Below are 19356 nucleotides of genomic sequence, written 5' to 3'. Positions count from 1 at the left end.
TGATTAAAGTAAAGTGTGAATGTCATTAAAACAGTTAGCTCCATCTTTTGACACTTCTTCCACTCCTGTCCTTGCACGCTACACCGCTACAACAAAGATGACGGGGAGAAGACGCTGCCGAAGGTGAGCCAAGTAAATAAGACCGCCCACAAAACGGCACATCCGGAAGAGACTGTGAGAAAGCGGCTTGAAGATGATGTGTAAAACATCATTTATGCAACATTGTGACCAAATAACCACCATTACATGTTATGTCGACCACAAGGAAGTGTTTTCTATTTAGAAAAAAATTATAATAATATGACTCCTTTGTTGCGCCCTATAATCCGGTGCGCCTTATATATATGAAAAAAGATCAAAAATAGACCATTCATCGGCAGTGCGCCTTATAATCCGGGGCGCCCTATGGTCCGTAAAATACGGTAAGTGGTTTTAATTGTATATTTGAGTCAATTAAGAGGTTTTAATTGTACGTTTGAGATATTGCCACAAGAACATTCAATGAAACCTCACTTACATCATGTATTTCTTCTACGGAGATGTATGCTTCTGTAGGAAGACCAAGGTCTTTAGGCTTTACATCAATAATAACTAACACCTGGGAGAAAGAAGAAATGTGTTAGTAAATAATGTAGTAAGAATTAAAAAATTTAAACACCCAAAAAGCTACATACTGAATTGGTACAGTACTGCTTGATGAGCTCGTTGATGGCAATGTCGTTCTTATGCAACTTCGGCCCTGTGTGGTACCATCCAACGATTCTTTCTCTGGCTAAAACAAAAATTAAATAATGATGTAAGCAGGTGTTTAACGCAGACCAAAAACTTTTTTTTTTTATCTTACCATTGACTTTCTTGAACATGCCATACATGTTCTCCAAGTAGTCGTGGTCCAGGAACCACACCGAATCATCTCTGTCGTCCTCATCAAAAGGTACTGCAAAGAAACAAAACGCCTTAGATTAGATTAGTTTAGTGTATTTCAAAGGGGACAATGACATTTCATAAAACACATGACTACACATGGTTAAAAAAGCCAGAATTAGCCAGGGTGGACCACTCGTCTGTGCATCGGTTGGGGACGTCTCTGCGCTGCTGACCTGTCTCCGCTCAAGATGATCTCCTGCTGGCCCCACTATGGACTGGACTCTCACACTATTATGTTAGATCCACTATGGACTGGACTCTCACACTATTATGTTAGATCCACTATGGACTGGACTCTCACACTATTATGTTAGATGCACTATGGACTGGACTCTCACTATTATGTTAGATCCACTATGGACTGGACTCTCAAACTATTATGTTAGATTCACTATGGACTGGACTCTCAAACTATTATGTTAGATCCACTATGGACTGGACTCTCACACTATTATGTTAGATCCACTATGGATTGGACTCTCACTATTATGTCAGATCCACTATGGACTGCACTCTCACACTATTATGTTAGATCCATTATGGACTGGACTCTTACTATTATGTTAGATCCACTATGGACTGGACTCTTACTATTATGTTAGATTCACTATGGACTGCACTCTCACTATTATGTTAGATCCACTATGGACTGGACTCTCACACTATTATGTTAGATCCACTATGGACTGGACTCTCACACTATTATGTTAGATCCACTATGGACTGGACTCTCACACTATTATGTTAGATCCACTATGGACTGGACTCTCACACTATTATGTTAGATCCACTGAGGACTGGACTCTCACTATTATGTTAGATCCACTATGGATCTAACATCAAGTTGCGGCCGTCCCAGCAACTTGAGGGTTGCAGGTTCGATCCCCGCTTCCGCCATCCTAGTCACTGCCGTTGTGTCCTTGGGCAAGACACTTTACCCACCTGCTCCCAGTGCCACCCACACTGGTTTAAATGTAACTTGGATATTGGGTTTCACAATGTAAAGCGCTTTGAGTCACTTGAGAAAAAGCGCTATATAAATGTAATTCACTTCACTTCACTTCACTCTCACACTATTATGTTAGATCCACTATGGACTGGACTCTCACACTATTATGTTAGATCCACTATGGACTGGACTCTCACACTATTATGTTAGATCCACTATGGACTGGACTCTTACTATTATGTTAGATCCACTATGGACTGGACTCTCACACTATTATGTTAGATCCACTATGGACTGGACTCTCACACTATTATGTTAGATCCACTATGGACTGGACTCTCACACTATTATGTTAGATCCACTATGGACTGGACTCTCACTATTATGTTAGATCCACTATGGACTGGACTCTCACTATTATGTTAGATCCACTATGGACTGGACTCTTACTATTATGTTAGATCCACTATGGACTGGACTCTCACACTATTATGTTAGATCCACTATGGACTGGACTCTCACACTATTATGTTAGATCCACTATGGACTGGACTCTTACTATTATGTTAGATCCACTATGGACTGGACTCTCACTATTATGTTAGATCCACTATGGACTGGACTCTTACTATTATGTTAGATCCACTATGGACTGGACTCTCACACTATTATGTTAGATCCACTATGGACTGGACTCTCACTATTATGTTAGATCCACTATGGACTGGACTCTCAGAATATTATGTTAGATCCACTATGGACTGGACTCTCACTATTATGTTAGATCCACTATGGACTGGACTCTCACTATTATGTTAGATCCACTATGGACTGGACTCTCATTATTATGTTAGATCCACTATGGACTGGACTCTCACTATTATGTTAGATCCACTATGGACTGCACTCTCACTATTATGTTAGATCCACTATGGACTGGACTCTCACTATTATGTTAGATCCACTATGGACTGGACTCTCATTATTATGTTAGATCCACTATGGACTGCACTCTCACTATTATGTTAGATCCACTATGGACTGCACTCTCACTATTATGTTAGATCCACTATGGACTGCACTCTCACTATTATGTTAGATCCACTATGGACTGGACTCTCACTATTATGTTAGATCCAGTATGGACTGGACTCCCGCAATATTATGCTAGATCCACTCGACGTCCATTGCACCGATTGCCCGGGGGGGCGCCTCCAAGGTTTCTCATTGTTATCCCATTGGGTTGAGTCTTTCCTTGCCCTGATGTGTGATCTGAGCGGAGGATGTCGTTGTGGCTTGTGCAGAGACACTCATGATTTAGGGCTACATAAGTAAACATTGATTGATTGAACACTCACCTGCAAAGCTATTTGACACATCAAGAACTTTCTTATGCCACGACCCCAAGAGGACTCCAACCACTCTCTTCTGGTTGCCAACTTTCCCTATTCTGTAGAGCAAGAAGGCACAACCTCAGCACAATAAGTGACCATCCATATCAGCATTATTTACCCTTTGGTCAAGACGAATGCTACATACTAAGCTAACAAATCTTGTGTTATTAAACCACCAGAGAGTGTCACGCTGGGTAAATGATAGTAAACTTGTTGTGAATATTGACAAAACAAAAAGCATTCTTTTTGGATGCAGGCATATGCTTGTTGATGACCCTCAGCTTCATATTTCAATGTCAGATATACATATTGAGCAGGTTAAAAAAAAGCAAAACTGCTTGGTGTGCTATTAGACAGTCAACTGTCATGGTCCGATCATATTGATGGTATTTTAATGAAAATGGGGAGATGTTTAGTTATGGTCAGGAAGTGCTCCACCTTCTTGACATCCTCAACAACAGTCCTTGGTTTTCTGTCATCTTCATTACTGTCCTATAATATGGACCGCTACGACTAAGTCTGACCTGAACAAACTGCAACTTGTTCAGAACAGAGCGGCTAGACTGGTACTTAAATGTTCTTTGCGCACTAATATTTCACTTATGCATTCACGCCTGTCCTGGTTGTCTGTTGAACAAAAGATGCATTGTAGTCTCCTTATGTTCTTTAGAACTATCATGTTAGATCAATCACCAGATTACTTTTACAAACAGTTTTTTAAAATCAACTAACACACATATTCATGACACTAGGGATGCCAACAATGGCTATTTGGCACTTCCTGCTCCCAGGACTAATCTCCTCAAACATACAGTTATAATTATGCTGTATAATAGACTGTATTTATAGTATCCACATTCATGGTAAATGGGGATCCATTCAATAAACCATAATCCACCCATGTACAAAGACACGGTGTCAACCGTGCTCACTGTTTCAGTATGTAGGTTTAATAACGTCAGTATAGGGGTGTAACGGTACGTGTATTGAACCGTTTCGGTACAGAGGTTTCGGTTCGGAGGTGTACCGAACGATTTTCCACACGAACATATTAAGTAGCCGCCTAAGCTAAAGTTTTAACAAGCTGCTCCGCTTCTTCTGCCTCTGTCAGTACTCTACACAGCACCCAGCATTGTCCCATCCACACAACCATCTGATTGGTTACAAACAGAGCGGTAACAGCCAATCAGCAGTGCGTATTCAGAGCGCATGGAGTCAGTGCTTCTGCGGTGGGGTTAGCAGGTAGGTGTTTAGCAGGTAAGCATCAGGCAGCGGACTCTCCCCAAATTATAATAAACACCTCCCAGTCAACTACTAGTAACATCACAATGAGCCCGTTGACGTTCTAGAAACAAACGGCAGCTCAGCTCGCTCGCAATCCTGGCTTGAAGTGAAGGTTAATTAGCTTTTAGCGTAACGTTAGCTCATTTTGCGGCGTGTGTGTTACGGACAGCAAAGCCCTGTCTGTCTGTTATTTCACTTGACCTTTGTCTGTGTTGATTGAGCTGTGTTGAAGCAGCAAAAAAGGACATTATGTTAAATGAAGAGTTTCTGTCTCTGATAGTTGATATAATAATGCAACTGCATCATTAAGCCTACATGAACTCCATGGTGTTCAGGGGTGAATAGTCTCTCCTATTGCTATTGTACTATTTTTCCAGCTATAGTTACATTAATCATTAGTAGTGCAGCAGCCAAGCATATTTTGTTGTTTTCTTACTGTACCGAAAATGAACCGAACCGTGACCTCTAAACCGAGGTACGTACCGAACCGAAATTTTTGTGTACCGTTACATTTCTACGTCAATATGATCATAATATAGGATGGCGACTTGTCCAGGGTGTACACCGCCTTCCGCCCGAATGCAGCTGCGATAGGCTCCAACACCCCCCGCCACCCCGAACGGGACCAGTGGTAGAAAAATGGATGGATGATAATGATAATATCCACTTATAAAGGCAAATGTGTGTGTATTTGTGACGACGCGAGTGAGCTAACTAAGCTAACCATTCATTGTCAACGGCGCTCTGACTCAGCACGGCTAACGTTAGCTTAGCCGAAGCGTTGTCGCCATTGCATCGACATTAGCGAGCCCCGCGGCTGACAAACACGTTTCAATGGACTCACCTGTTAAAATGGTCGACCACACTGAGTAGAACCAGCGGGTGAACAACCACATTTTCTACCGCTAACTCCGGCATTTTTGCTGTTCAGGAGGACGGCAACACGAGCCAACTCTAAACAACGACTGCGCCTGCGCCGCACTTTTTCGCATACGTATGACCTCACTTCCGTAAACGTCAGACGTCACTTCCGTTGCCATTGGTAACGCTGGGACGCGAAGAGAGAGGCGCGTTGGCGAAAGTCACAATATGGTCTGAGCTCAAGTTGATGTATTTTGGGAGGCACGCAAGTGCTGGGAAATAAATCCAATTGTTTATGTTTTTGCAGGCGGAAGTTGAGGAAATTCTCGAGAGGATCGAAGCCCATGCGAGTGTGAGTGGAACAATCGTCGCCAATGCAGAAGGTAACAATAAACAACACTGACTTAACAGTAACAACCATAGACATGTTCTAAGGGTACGCAGCATGGAGCGCTACTGCCTACAGGCGCTGACGAGACGCGGGGCCGCCATCTTGGAGTGGTGATCCGCTCCACTCAGTGCAATTCATTTTGGCAGGAGCAATGAACTGTCAGCGCATTTAATTCATTTTACCTCACTGAATACCACTGATTTTCACGCGCTTTTTTTGTCATACGTGTAGTTATGAGAAAGGACACATTTTTTATTATTCATAGTTTTCTTAACAGTAATAGAATATTCTTATATGCTATAAGCAGTGTTGGGTTAGTTACTGAAAACCAGTAACTAGTTACAGCTACTAGTTACTTTATTTCAAAAGTAACTCAGTTACTAACTCAGTTACTTACACCAAAAAGTAATGCGTTACTGTGAAAAGTAACTATTTAGTTACTTATATATATATATATATATATATATATATATATATATATATATATATATATATATATATATATATATATATATATATATATATATATATATATATATATATATATATATATATGTTGTTTTTTTTAAGGCCCCCTTTAATGCCCTTTTAGCCTTCATTTCAGTACTCAGTACTGTTATTGCCCTGGAGAATAATACAATGTGTTGATCAACTTGACATGCATTTGCATCACTGAACTCTGCTAAACAATATGGTCTACATACAACACACAAAGACAAAGATATGTTTCAAAGGGCCAATTTATTTCGGGCCAGAACAACTTGACAAAACTATTTTAAATAGCTGCAACATAACAAACATAAGTAACAAACCGTATAATCACAACAAACTACCATGAATTGATTAACGTGGACCCCGACTTAAACGAATTGAAAAACGTATTCGGGTGTTACCATTTAGTGGTCAATTGTACGGAATATGTACTGTATTGTGCAATCTACTAATAAAAGTCTCAATCTATTAATGTCACAACATAGCTGTAAACCTGGCTTCACCCAAGGAAGGCACACATGACATGATTATTATGTCATGTCACTATATACAGCACATATACTGCTATACACACGCCTAACCAGGCGTTTTTTTCTCTCAAGGAATTGTGAAATAAAATCATGTCTTCAGGAGATCAACACTGTACTGAAGCCCAGAACACTCTACACATTTCCCCAGTGTTAGTTTAGAGAAAAGGAAAGATTGGCCTGGCCCAATAGGATCTTTCTTTATGTTTGTGAACTTTATAGTCTATACCAGGGGTCACCAACGCGGTGCCCGTGGGCACCAGGTAGCCCGTAAGGACCAGATGAGTAGCCCGCTGGCCTGTTCTAAAAATAGCTCAAATAGCAGCCGTTACCAGTGAGCTGCCTCTATTTTTTAAATTTTATTTATTTACTAGCAAGCTGGTCTCGCTTTGCCCGACATTTTTACTTCTAATAGAGACAAAACTCAAATAGAATTTGAAAATCCAAGAAAATATTTTAAAGACTTGGTCTTCACTTGTTTAAATAAATTCTTTTTTTTTTTTTTTACTTTGCTTCTTATGACTTTCAGAAAGTCAATTTTAGAGAAAAAATACAACCTTAAAAATGATTTCAGGATTTTTAAACACATATACCTTTTTACCTTTTAAATTCCTTCCTCTTCTTTCCTGACAATTTAAATCAATGTTCAAGTTAAAAAAAAATGTTTTTATTGTAAAGAATAATAAATACATTTTAATTTAATTCTTCATTTTAGCTTCTGTTTTTTTCGACGAAGAATATTTGTGAAATATTTCTTCAAACTTATTATGATTAAAATTCAAAAAAATTATTCTGGCAAATCTAGAAAATCTGTAGAATCACATTTAAATCTTATTTCAAAGTCTTTTGAATTTCTTTTAACATTTTTGTTCTGGAAAATCTAGAAGAAATAATGATTTGTCTTTGTTAGAAATATAGCTTGGTCCAATTTGTTATGTATTCTAAAAAAGTGTAGATTGGATTTTAACCTTTTTAAAACATGTCATCAAACTTCTAAAATTAATCTTAATCAGGAAAAATGACTAATGATGTTCCATAAAAAATTTTTTAATTTTTTTTTAAAAAGATTGGAATTAGTTAGTTTTTCTCTTCTTTTTTTCGGTTGAATTTTGAATTTTAAAGAGTCGAAATTGAAGATAAACTATGTTTCAAAATTAATTGTCATTTTTTTCGTGTTTTCTCCTCTTTTAAACCGTCCAATTAAGTGTAAATATCATTAATTATTAATAAAAACATAGAGTTAAAGGCCTACTGAAATGAATTTTTTTTATTTAAACGGGGATAGCAGATCTATTCTATGTGTCATACTTGATCATTTCGCGATATTGCCATATTTTTGCTGAAAGGATTTAGTATAGAACAACGACGATAAAGATTGCAACTTTTGGTATCTGATAAAAAAAAGGCTTGCACCTACCGGAAGTAGCGTGACGTAGTCAGTTGAACATATACGCAAAGTTCCCTATTGTTTACAATGATGGCCGCATGAAGTGAGAGAGATTCGGACCGAGAAAGCGACAATTTCCCCATTAATTTGAGCGAGGATGAAAGATTTGTGGATGAGTAAAGTGCAAGTGAAGGACTAGTGGGGAGTTGAAGCTATTCAGATAGGGAAGATGCTGTGAGAGCCGGGGGTGACCTGATATTCAGCTGGGAATGACTACAACAGTAAATAAACACAAGACATATATATACTCTATTAGCCACAACACAACCAGGCTTATATTTAATATGCCACAAATTAATCCTGCATAAAAACACCTGCGTGTTTGTTATGCTAGCTCCTAGCTCCTCTGCTAGCTCCTAGCTCCATAGAACACGCCAATACAATTCAAACACCTGATCAACACACACAATCACTCAGCCCAAAAGACAGTTTACCTAACCCAAGGTTCATAAAGCTTATATATTTTTAAAAAGTTACGTACGTGACGCGCACATACGGTCAAGTTATCGAATGTTTAGCAGCCAAGGCTGCATACTCACGGTACCTGATATTCAGCTGGGAATGACTACAACAGTAAATAAACACAAGACATATATATACTCTATTAGCCACAACACAACCAGGCTTATATTTAATATGCCACAAATTAATCCTGCATAATAACACCTGCGTGTTTGTTATGCTAGCTCCTAGCTCCTCTGCTAGCTCCTAGCTCCATAGAACACGCCAATACAATTCAAACACCTGATCAACACACACAATCACTCAGCCCAAAAGACCGTTCACCTAACCCAAGGTTCATAAAGCTTATATATTTTTAAAAAGTTACGTACGTGACGCGCACGTACGGTACGGTACGTGTTATGCTAGCTCCTAGCTCCTCTGCTAGCTCCTAGCTCCATAGAACACGCCAATACAATTCAAACACATGATCAACACACACAATCACTCAGCCCAAAAGACCGTTCACCTAACCCAAGGTTCATAAAGCTTATATATTTTAAAAAAGTTACGTACATACGCAAAAAAAAGCCAAAGCTGCATACTCACAGTAGCACGTCTGCGTCTTTGTCATCCAAATCAAAGTAATCCTGGTAAGAGTCTGTGTTGTCCCAGTTCTCTACAGGCGTCTGTGTATCCAAATCAAAAGTCCTCCTGGTTAGAGTCTCTGTTATCCGAGTTCTTCCATCTTGACTGCATCTTTCGGGAATGTAAACAAAGAAGCGCCGGCTGTGTACTGTTGTGGCTGACTACGTTCGAAAAATACGTCCATTTCGCACCGACAACTTTCTTCTTTGCTTGCTTGGCTTCCTTCTCCATAATGCAATGAACATGATTGAAACAGATTCACGAACACAGATGTCCAGAATACTGTGGAATTATGAAATGAAAACAGAGCTTTTTCGTATCGGCTTCAATGTGGAAGGCATACCCGTGTTCGCCGGGCTACGTCACGCGCATACGTCATCCGCAGAGGCGTTTCGAACCGGAAGTTTAGCGGCAAATTTAAAATTGCACTTTATAAGTTAACCCGGCCGTATTGGCATGTGTTATAATGTTAAGATTTCATCATTGATATATAAACTATCAGACTGCGTGGTCGGTAGTAGTGGGTTTCAGTAGGCCTTTAAAGGTAAATTGAGCAAATTGGCTATTTCTGGCAATTTATTTAAGTGTGTATCAAACTGGTAGCCCTTCGCATTAATCAGTACCCAAGAAGTAGCTCTTGGTTTCAAAAAGGTTGGTGACCCCTGGTCTATACATTTAGAGTGATGTGATAATCAAACACTCTAGAAGTCTAGAATGAAAGAGTATATAAGAAAATTGACAGAGTGTGTGTACCTTCAGTGCTGAATGATGAGCAGAGGCAGAGTTTGGAGTGTTTTCTTTAGCTTGCTTTCCATGTTTATGTACTCACTCTCCACTGTGTCCAGCTGCCTGAAAGCGGGTGACTCCACTGTACAAATAGCCTGCATGTCTTCTAGCACATACGCTGCAATGGCTCTATCAATGTTGTCCTGGCTAGCAGTTCCTCCGTTAAAATCCAGCCGCTGTGTGTCTCTCTTTACTAGCTTTGTCAAAGCATGTTGCTTTTGTAGCTATTTCAGCAGATTTGAATTGCTGTTTTGGGCAGTAGATAGGATCTTTGATCCAAGACACAACTTACATTTAACTAAAATGTTCTTTTCTTTGTGCTCGACAAAAGAAATGTAGTGAGAATATCTCCATGTTAAGAAACTCGACTTCTGCTCCGTCATGATGTCTTGTTAGTGAACACAGACACGCCCCCCCACCCCACACACACACACACACAGCGCGCCTCTCTCTTCTCCCGCTTGTGAGACAGGAAGAATCAGAAGAATGACACTGCAACTCTCCAATAAAACACACTTTCGAGCCGATACTACATAAAAAATAACGTAAAATAACGCAGTAACGCATCATGTAGTAACGGTAACTGAGTTACTGATTATAAAAAATAACGCGTTAGACTACTAGTTACCGCCGAAAATAACGGTGTTACAGTAACTTTGTAACGCGTTAGTCCCAACACTGCAAACAACACTGACTTAACAATAACAACACCCAAAGAGCAGCTGATAATATGAATAATTGTCTTTTTTTTTTTCTACAAAATGCAGCAATAGTTTTTTTGCTTGTGTGGATATGATTTTTGTTGCTGTTTCCTATGCTGCTTATTCATTATGTTAAGTTTCGATTACACAAACATATTGAAATTCAATGATTTAGTGCAGTGATTCTCAAACTTTTTCACCAAGTACAACCTCGGAGAAATCTTGGCTCTCCAAGTACCACCATAATGTAGTAGTACAGTAGCATAGTAGGCCTAGGTTTTTATTAAAAACAAGGCAGAGGTTTTGTTTAACAAGTATGATTAATATTTGAGCTACTGTAAAATTACACACAGGTTGAACAGTAGCACTGTGTTTGAAGATAAAAAAATAAAACACTGTACTTAAATAATGAATCAAATCAAATTAATTACAAACAAAAGTTAAATAAACACTATACTGAAATACATATCAAAATACAGTTGTTAACGAATAAATGAAATGTTCTCAAAAGTACATAGCATAGTATAATATAATTTAATATAGTGAATAATATTGATTTTTTTGTCGTACCACAGTTTGAGAATCGCTGATTTAGGTAAATTATGCACAAATCAAACTATGATCGGCTACCCAAGAGTACAACAATTCTTCTCAACAATGGAGGAGAAATATAACCTTAGAGAAAAATGTAATTTAAAACATTTGTATGCACGTACAACACTTAAAGCATTTAGCATATCAGTATCCATCCATTTTCTACCGCTTGTCCCTTTCGGGGTCGCGGGTGGGATTAAATTATGGAATGGATTAAGCAAATAAATCAAACAAACTACTGATTTGTCTCCAGTTTAAGAACAAAGAAGAAGAGTTCTGAAAAACATTTTGAACCTCATTGAAAATGAAATCGCACTATGTTAATCACAATTTAGGTAACTATTTATTTTTTAAGAACTGTATTATTTATTAATTATGGAGTTAAATTGTGCACAAATTGAGCACAGGAAGTGAATTAAATGTGCTATTAATTGCTATGAAATGGAAAAAACTCATTTTCAGACAAACTGGAAATTGTGATGAATCATGTTGTAACTGTGAGCACGTTCGAAATAAACTTGGACCATATGCGGACCATAATAATAACACAAATCCAATTTTTGTTGCACAGGTATTCCAGTCCGGACCACGTTTGAGAACTCCAAAGCGGCAAAGTATGCGGGACACCTCCGCCACCTGACCGTGTTGGCCAGAAGCACGGTGCGAGACATTGACCCTCAGAATGATCTCACTGTCCTCCGCATTGGCACCAAGAACCAAGAGATCATGATTGCACCGGGTAATTGTGTAAAAAAAAAAAAGACACTTTCACACAGTAGGAAAGGGATTTTTACTTTATGGCCCTATTCGTCACGGCTTACCTGACACATGAAACGTGACAAATTGGGTTGCACTATCCACGTTAGCCACCAGATGGCAAAGCATTGAATATCTTAAAATGTGTTTTGTGGCAATTCCAACTCTGACCACAGTGTCAGTTGCTACGTACCAGGGGCGTCACTAGCTTTTAAGGACAGGGGGGGGCGTAGCCCCCAGGAGATGCACAGGGTGCGAGCGAACGTAGCGCACGAGCACAAAACTTCACAAACGCCTAACAAAGACTTAGAAATTATTAATTGTTATTACTATTATTTAAAAAAATGCACGGGACTCTTTTTCTTTTTATGTATTTATTCATTATACATTTTATATTAAATGTCTTGGTTTTTCCTCCCTCTGAAAATCCTATGAAAGGTTTAACAAGCCATCCTATAATAATACAACAGCTATTAATGTAACAATACAATACAACAAATATATTTGCAGACACAAGGTTTCGTGCAGCTTCACTCATTGTAAAGGAAGACGGAAGTCCACGCAGGAGAAAAATGACTACAAAGATGGTGTCTGGGTTTTTCTTATATATATATATATATATATATATATATATATATATATATATATATATATATATATATATATATATATATATTAAGTCTTTCATATATATATATATATATATATATATATATATATATATATATATATATATATATATATATATATATATATATATATATATATATATATATATATATATATATATATATGAAAGACTTAAAGGTATACTAGAGGATGTTGTGGATCATGTTGACTATTGGTCCTCCTAATTGTCAATCATTCTGGTGATGTTACGTAAGGACATATATATATGTCCATTTTGCATCCGTTCACGTTCTTGTTCTGCAGTGCTGTGTGCTAATGTGCTTTGTACACCTGCAGGACCGCAAGCAAGGTCGCAGAGAAAATGCGGACTGGATTTTGAGTGATGCGGGCATTTTCTATATGAACAAGTCCAAGGACCGCAAGCAAGGTCGCAGAGAAAATGCGGACTGGATTTTGAGTGATGTGGGCATTTTCTATATGAACAAGTGGAATGGATTGGATACCGACGCACTAAAGAGGCTCTCTACCTTACGCTATGAAGTGAGGGGAAAGTGAGTGAATAATGACAGGTTATACGATTATTTATTTAAACTCATATTCGGGCCACTTTATAATGAATATGTCGGCATGTATTTGTAAAAAAATAAAAAAAATAAATATATATATATATATATATATATATATATATTTTTTTTTTAACACCAAATTATTTAGGGGGGCTTAAGAGTATTTTAGGGGGGCTTCAGCCCCCCTAAAATAGGCCTAACAACGCCAATGCTACGTACAATGGCGCTTTTTATCATTTTCAGCAGACTGCATTGCACGAGATCCACCAAGGACCATATGAATCCCTTCCCTACTGTACATGCTCAATGTGTGCAAAGGTATCTGTAGAAAACATCAACATTTTTACATTTGTGTAATATCTGATCAGATTTGGGCCAATACAAAACAAGCTGGCGGCCGAAAATGGCCCCCTAGGCCGCATTTTGGTCAGCCCTTCCTTCTAATAACTAATAACGTTGACATTTTTCTACCATATTGTCTTGTGTCCACAGAGAGTGACTCCCTCGTGATCGTCCTTCAGAGATGCGAGACATAAAGTGATATAATACCAGCAACATCTACTTCACTGGTGTGTTTAATTTCTGCACGACAATAAGAGCATCCATATATCACGGTCAACACTTCAATGTCAAATATAAAGTCTTAGAAATAGTATTCATATGTTTATTGTTCTGTTGACTACTTTACTCCTGTATATATTGTGTCTTTTTAATGTGAAATAAATATGACCCGTGGTAGTGATATTTATGATCGTTTTATTAACAGTGGATGTGCATTAATATAATACAAGATTCTTAACCTGGGTTCGGTGAGTCGGTCTCAAGGGTTCGGCGAAGGTCAAGACACACCCGACTCATCGCGTAAATAAAAACTTCTCCCTATCACCGTGTTTATGGTTACCCCCAAACAATGTTCCCTTTCATTTTCCATCTGATTTGCAGGTGTGCAAATGTTAGAATAATCATGTATAAATGATCACACAACTCTTATGTTTAAAGGCCGTTGCTATAGTTACTATCAATTGTGCTGAAGTTGTACTTTTCTATCTGTGCAAAGGCACACAACTTGTAAATCTTGCTTTGCGAGTTGTCTCGTGTCAGTTTGTTTCCAGACCCTGCCTGCTGACAGCCAAGGACGGACATCGAGTACCTCAACGCAGACAAAACAGAGACAGGGCGAAATCACGAGTGTCAGCCCATTTGTATTTCTGAATAATCATGTATTGTGTCCAACTGGGGCTGCTGAAATTCCCCCCGCTACCTTCAGAAGCAGCCTCAGTGATGTTAACTACGGACCTCCCGAATAAATAGAGGAGCCGTGGGACTGTACCTTAGAGCGTAGGGTGAAATTGTAACTGAGTGTACAGCCCAATACGTCTCTCCTCATGAGTAAAATTCAACTCTGTCTCTGCTTGATTCCTTCTTCTTGTCTTGTGTAATAGATAGTTCGGTGTTTGAACCTGACAGTAATTTGTTGTGAGTTCATGCACTGTGTTGGTTTTGTTCTCGGATCAAGGTGATGTTAATGCACGGTTCATTTTGTGCACCAGTAAAAAAACATAACTTTGTCTTGAACTAAAAAAATATATGTATAATAATATTTTTCACTAAAGAAGGGTTCGGTGAATGCGCATTTGAAACTGGTGGGGTTCGGTACCTCCAAAAAGGTTAAGAACCACTGCTCTAGAATGTGGCCCTAACGCTCCAAAATAAAAGTATGTTTTCGTCAATATAGGACTCAAATACAGGACTAGATATTTAACTGTGACAATCTTGTGTTTGACGCAATGCTAAGAAGAGTACGTAAAAAACGGTTTTACTATTTAATGATGATCTGGATATGTATTTTACATTTGTAATGTATTTTGAAAGGTATACTCCCCGGAAGTAGTGTAGCCTATTTTTATGGACTTGCCTCTTTGTGATGTTAAGTTCCTGTTATAAGCTGTTATCCAGTATATGCCTTGAGCTCTTATTTTCAAAACTACGCCACAACGTGTCACCACTTCCGCTCCTAGTGCCTTCAAAATAAGAGCTCAAGGCATATACTGTATAACAGGAATTTAACAACACCGGAAGTACACTACATACGCTAAACACAACAAGCTAACAGTAAAAATCAACAAATATCTCCTTATAACGTCAGAAAAAGACAACTCGCCCACGAAATGTCAGTACACGCGTAACACGCGTAATTTAACGTGTCAAAATGAAAATAAAAGTATGTTTTCGTCAATATAGGACTCAAATACTGGACTAGATATTTAACTCTGACAATCTTGTGTTTGACGCAATGCTAAGAAGAGTACGTAAAACGGTTTTACTATTTAACGATGATCTGGATAACTATTTTACATTTGTAACGTATTTTGAAAGGTATACACCCCGGAAGTAGAAACACCGGAAGTACACGACATACGCTAAACACAACAAGCTAACAGTAAAAAAATCACAAATATCTCCTTATAACGTCGGAAAAATAGACGCATAGTATAACGTGTCAAAATAAGAGTATGTTTTCGTCAATATAGGACTCAAATACTGGACTAGATATTTAACTGTGACAATCTTTTTTTTTTACGCAATACTAAGAAGAGTACGTAAAACGGTTTGACTATTTAATGATTTTTGATCTGTATAACTATTTTACATTTGTAATGTATTTTGAAAGGTATACACCCCGGAAGTAGCAACGCCGGAAGTACACTACAATACGCTAAACACAACAAGCTAACAGTAAAAAAATCACAAATATCTCCTTATAACGTCAGAAAAATAGGCAACTCGCCCACGAAATGTCACGACACGCATAACACGCGTAGCATTACGTGTCCAAACGCAATGTTGGGCGTCATTAAGAGTGTTTAATCCCCGAGCGTGGCCGCGAGGACAGTCGTCGTTAAGCTACTATTTACTTCCGGTAGTCTGAATAAAAGTGTTTGGCAAAATGGTACAATAATAATAATAATAAGCTGATATTGTCGTTTTTGTTACATTTTAAAACGTTTTATGTATTTTACAGGGTGAAGTTGAGGAAACGCTCCAGAGAATTGAAGCCCAAGGAAGTGTAATTGGAACAATAGTTGCTAATACAGACGGTAATTGGATTCACATTTTATATACATTAATATTTATGTATAATTGCTTAGTGATATTATTACACAATTTGCAATGCATGTGATTATGTATTTTTTTTACACACAAATTAGTTTTTTTGTGTTTTTTTGACAAAAAAGGGTTGAAATGATGTTAATTTAATGTTTGTTGTACGTAAAATAAAAGGCACACCATTTTGACAAGTGACGAACAACGCTCATTCTAAAATGAATATTTATTTACTTCCAGGCATTCCTATCCGGTCATCGTTCGACAACTCCAAAGCGGGGAAGTATGTGGACTCCCTCCGCCAACTCACCTGGATGGCCAGGTGCACGGTACGAGACATTGACCCGGAGAATGAACTCGTAGTTCTTCGCATCAGCACCAAGAACCAAGAGATCATGGTTGGACCAGGTAACTAATTAACGTAGAGCGGATAAAAGAAGGCTAATTAATGGCCAAAATAGCTCAATATTCCCGCGTGGTTCAGTTCCTGCTTTATTATACATATTTTGTATCCCTGCCGCGGGAGCGCGCATAGGGGGCGGAGCTCTGTGCCTTGTTCAGACAGCGGCAGCACTTCCGTCTTATTAGCGATGTCCATTTTCTTCCGGTTATCCGAGGTCGGGTCGCGGGGGCAGCAGCCTAAGCAGGGAAGCCCAGACTTCCCTCTCCCCAGCCACTTCGTCCAGCTCTTCCCAGGGGATCCCGAGGCGTTCCCAGGCCAGCCGGGAGACATAGTCTTCCCAACGTGTCCTGGGTCTTCCCCGTGGCCTCCTGCCGGTCGGACGTGCCCTAAACACCTCCCTAGGGAGGCGTTCGGGTGGCATCCTGACCAGATGCCCGAACCACCTCATCTGGCTCCTGTCCCAAACCTGACTAAATAACAAGTTAATCTCCATCCATCCATCCATTTCCTACCGCTTGTCCCTTTCGGGGTCGCGGAGGGTGCTGGAGCCTATCTCAGCTGCATTCGGGCGGAAGGCGGGGTACACCCTGGACGAGTCACCACCTCATCGCAGGGCCAACACAGATAGACAGACAACATTCTCTTATTATTATAATCAAATGACAGCAGTCATTTACATGAGGTTATTTTGTAATATACCGTATTTCCTTAAATTGCCGCCGGGAATATAGTATTCGCCTGCCTAGAATTACAGCCGGGTCAAACTCGTTTCGCAAAGTAATTAGCGCATGCTTGGCACTTCCGCCGGGTCAAATATGAGTCATTAAATGACTTCCGCCTCCTGGTGGTAGAGGGCGCTAGTGATCCTTCTTGCGACTGCTGGTACTGCAGAAGAAGACAACAAGCAGCAAGAGTGAGGAGCCATTGTTTGCTTGCACTTTTACCATGGAGGATTACATATCTAAAATAAAACAGTTTTCTAAACTGGACTTTCAATCGAAGCAGGAGGTAATACTTAAAGGAAGATCTCCATCGAGACAGAGAGACTTTTAAAACTGAAGAAAGATAAGGAAGACTTCTATAGGAGCTGCGCATGGACTCATTTATACCTAAAGGTAAGACCATAATAACGTTTTTTTTTATTAAATGTGCTTTTCATGATAAGGTAAGCGCCGGAGTGAGAAGAGGTTTTAAAATAATTAACGCATGCTTGCCAATCCCGCGTGCTTTTGGTAAACGCAGGAGTGAAAAGACGGTTTTAAATGAATTAGCGCCCCTCTGGCTATTCAAGGAAATACGGTAAGTGTTTAGGCCGCCTTACAATGACAATAACAAAAATACTGTTTTTCACGAACTGTGTACTTGTATTGTTTGTCTGGGTGGAGGTCCTGCTTTGGAAATAATTTGTACCCCTTTCAGACATTGCATTTAGTTCCCATTAAAACATTCACCTGTTGCACAATGAGATGTAAGCAGGGGATCATGTGTACATTCCTGCAACTTCCTGTTTGTAAAAAATATATTTTTATTAGTATTTATTTAATATACTAACAGCATTTCATGATTAATATTTATAAATGAAGATTCCTAATAAATGACACTAGAATAAGCACACATTTGATTGGTAAATCATAGTGTAACGACCTGGAATGACACTTTATGTGTGGTGTTGGAGTTGTCCGACTTTTTGTGTGGCTGTAAACGCATCACTGGCTAAGTGCCATATGTGCATGTGTTGGCGCAAGTGAGAAAGAGCGAGCGGCTGCTGTTGATGTAACAAAGCTGCTTTTGGTCTGGTTTGTATTGCAGAAAATGACCACTTTTGCTAGATATCATTTTTTTTTACTAATGTTTTGGTGATGTGTTTATGGCCGACAATAAAGAGTTTTGCTCAGTAAAGTGATGGATGGAATTCATGTCCTCAAAGCGTCTCGACAAGACGTTACAATATTTGAACAATGATGACGAAAATTGTTTTCTCTGTCGTGTCGAAAATTGTTATGCGCTTATTTTTTTAATTGATTTTGTGCGCGGCATAGATTTGCCGTGCGCAGAGGACGCTTGAGCAGTGCGCAGTTGCACAGGCGCGCACCTTAGAGGGAACGTTGCCGAAGACCCGTGCGCGCTCCCGCAAAAATATTTCAGGGATACAGAATTTCGCAGGACACCGGGACTCGAACCACGGTAGCTAGCACGCTGGTCTCTCATGCAAACGACCCCTAGTTCGAGTCCCGGACTGAGTCGGGCGGGTCACACTAGGATGGAGGAAGCCTCCTATTAGTGTTAAAAAACTATTTTGACCTTGGACTTCAGGCCCACCAAATGTTAAAAGAACTTCTTGTATGTCCCGACAGAGAATGGCTATCTTCTGATACTCCTCCAGAGGTTTGAGAAATACTCCCGGACATGAGAGTAAAAGTATATGAAGGCTAAAATAAAAGAATGAATGAAAAG

General features: G+C 39.2%; 3 protein-coding genes across 5 annotated transcripts in view; 2 read left to right on the top strand and 1 right to left on the bottom strand.

The window, feature by feature from the left end:
- psmd7 (proteasome 26S subunit, non-ATPase 7) overlaps positions 1 to 5560 on the bottom strand; it is a 17177-nt gene extending 11617 nt beyond the window's left edge. The window contains exons 1-5 of the mRNA XM_062040987.1: positions 5399 to 5560; positions 3235 to 3326; positions 845 to 937; positions 675 to 772; positions 518 to 598 (exon numbers count right to left, since the gene is read on the bottom strand). Coding sequence (XP_061896971.1) covers positions 518 to 598; positions 675 to 772; positions 845 to 937; positions 3235 to 3326; positions 5399 to 5472 — 438 coding nt within the window. The 5' untranslated portion in view covers positions 5473 to 5560. The remainder of the gene's footprint in view (positions 1 to 517; positions 599 to 674; positions 773 to 844; positions 938 to 3234; positions 3327 to 5398) is intronic.
- LOC133646036 (dynein light chain roadblock-type 2-like) lies at positions 5536 to 16484 on the top strand. 3 transcript variants are annotated; one of them, XM_062040991.1, is made up of 5 exons: positions 5536 to 5646; positions 5723 to 5798; positions 12014 to 12181; positions 13887 to 13963; positions 16417 to 16484. In XM_062040991.1, the coding sequence occupies exons 1-4, from the start codon at positions 5644 to 5646 to the stop codon at positions 13928 to 13930; spliced, it is 291 nt and encodes a 96-aa protein (XP_061896975.1). In that variant the 5' UTR covers positions 5536 to 5643; the 3' UTR covers positions 13931 to 13963; positions 16417 to 16484. The 3 variants fall into 3 exon arrangements, with proteins under 3 accessions (XP_061896975.1, XP_061896976.1, XP_061896973.1); XM_062040992.1 differs by lacking the exon at positions 16417 to 16484 and adding an exon at positions 14496 to 14763; XM_062040989.1 differs by lacking the exon at positions 16417 to 16484 and having other exon boundaries at positions 13887 to 14763.
- Positions 15809 to 19356, top strand: LOC133646035 (dynein light chain roadblock-type 2-like). The gene is made up of 4 exons (XM_062040988.1): positions 15809 to 16344; positions 16417 to 16492; positions 16740 to 16907; positions 19257 to 19356. The coding sequence occupies exons 1-4, from the start codon at positions 16342 to 16344 to the stop codon at positions 19310 to 19312; spliced, it is 303 nt and encodes a 100-aa protein (XP_061896972.1). The 5' UTR covers positions 15809 to 16341; the 3' UTR covers positions 19313 to 19356.

The sequence above is a fragment of the Entelurus aequoreus genome, linkage group LG03 (genome assembly GCF_033978785.1).
Source record: "Entelurus aequoreus isolate RoL-2023_Sb linkage group LG03, RoL_Eaeq_v1.1, whole genome shotgun sequence".
In the NCBI taxonomy this organism is placed as follows: Eukaryota; Metazoa; Chordata; class Actinopteri; order Syngnathiformes; family Syngnathidae; genus Entelurus; species Entelurus aequoreus.
Note: the sequence above shows the minus strand (reverse complement) of the source record. Positions and strands in the feature narration are given on the sequence as shown.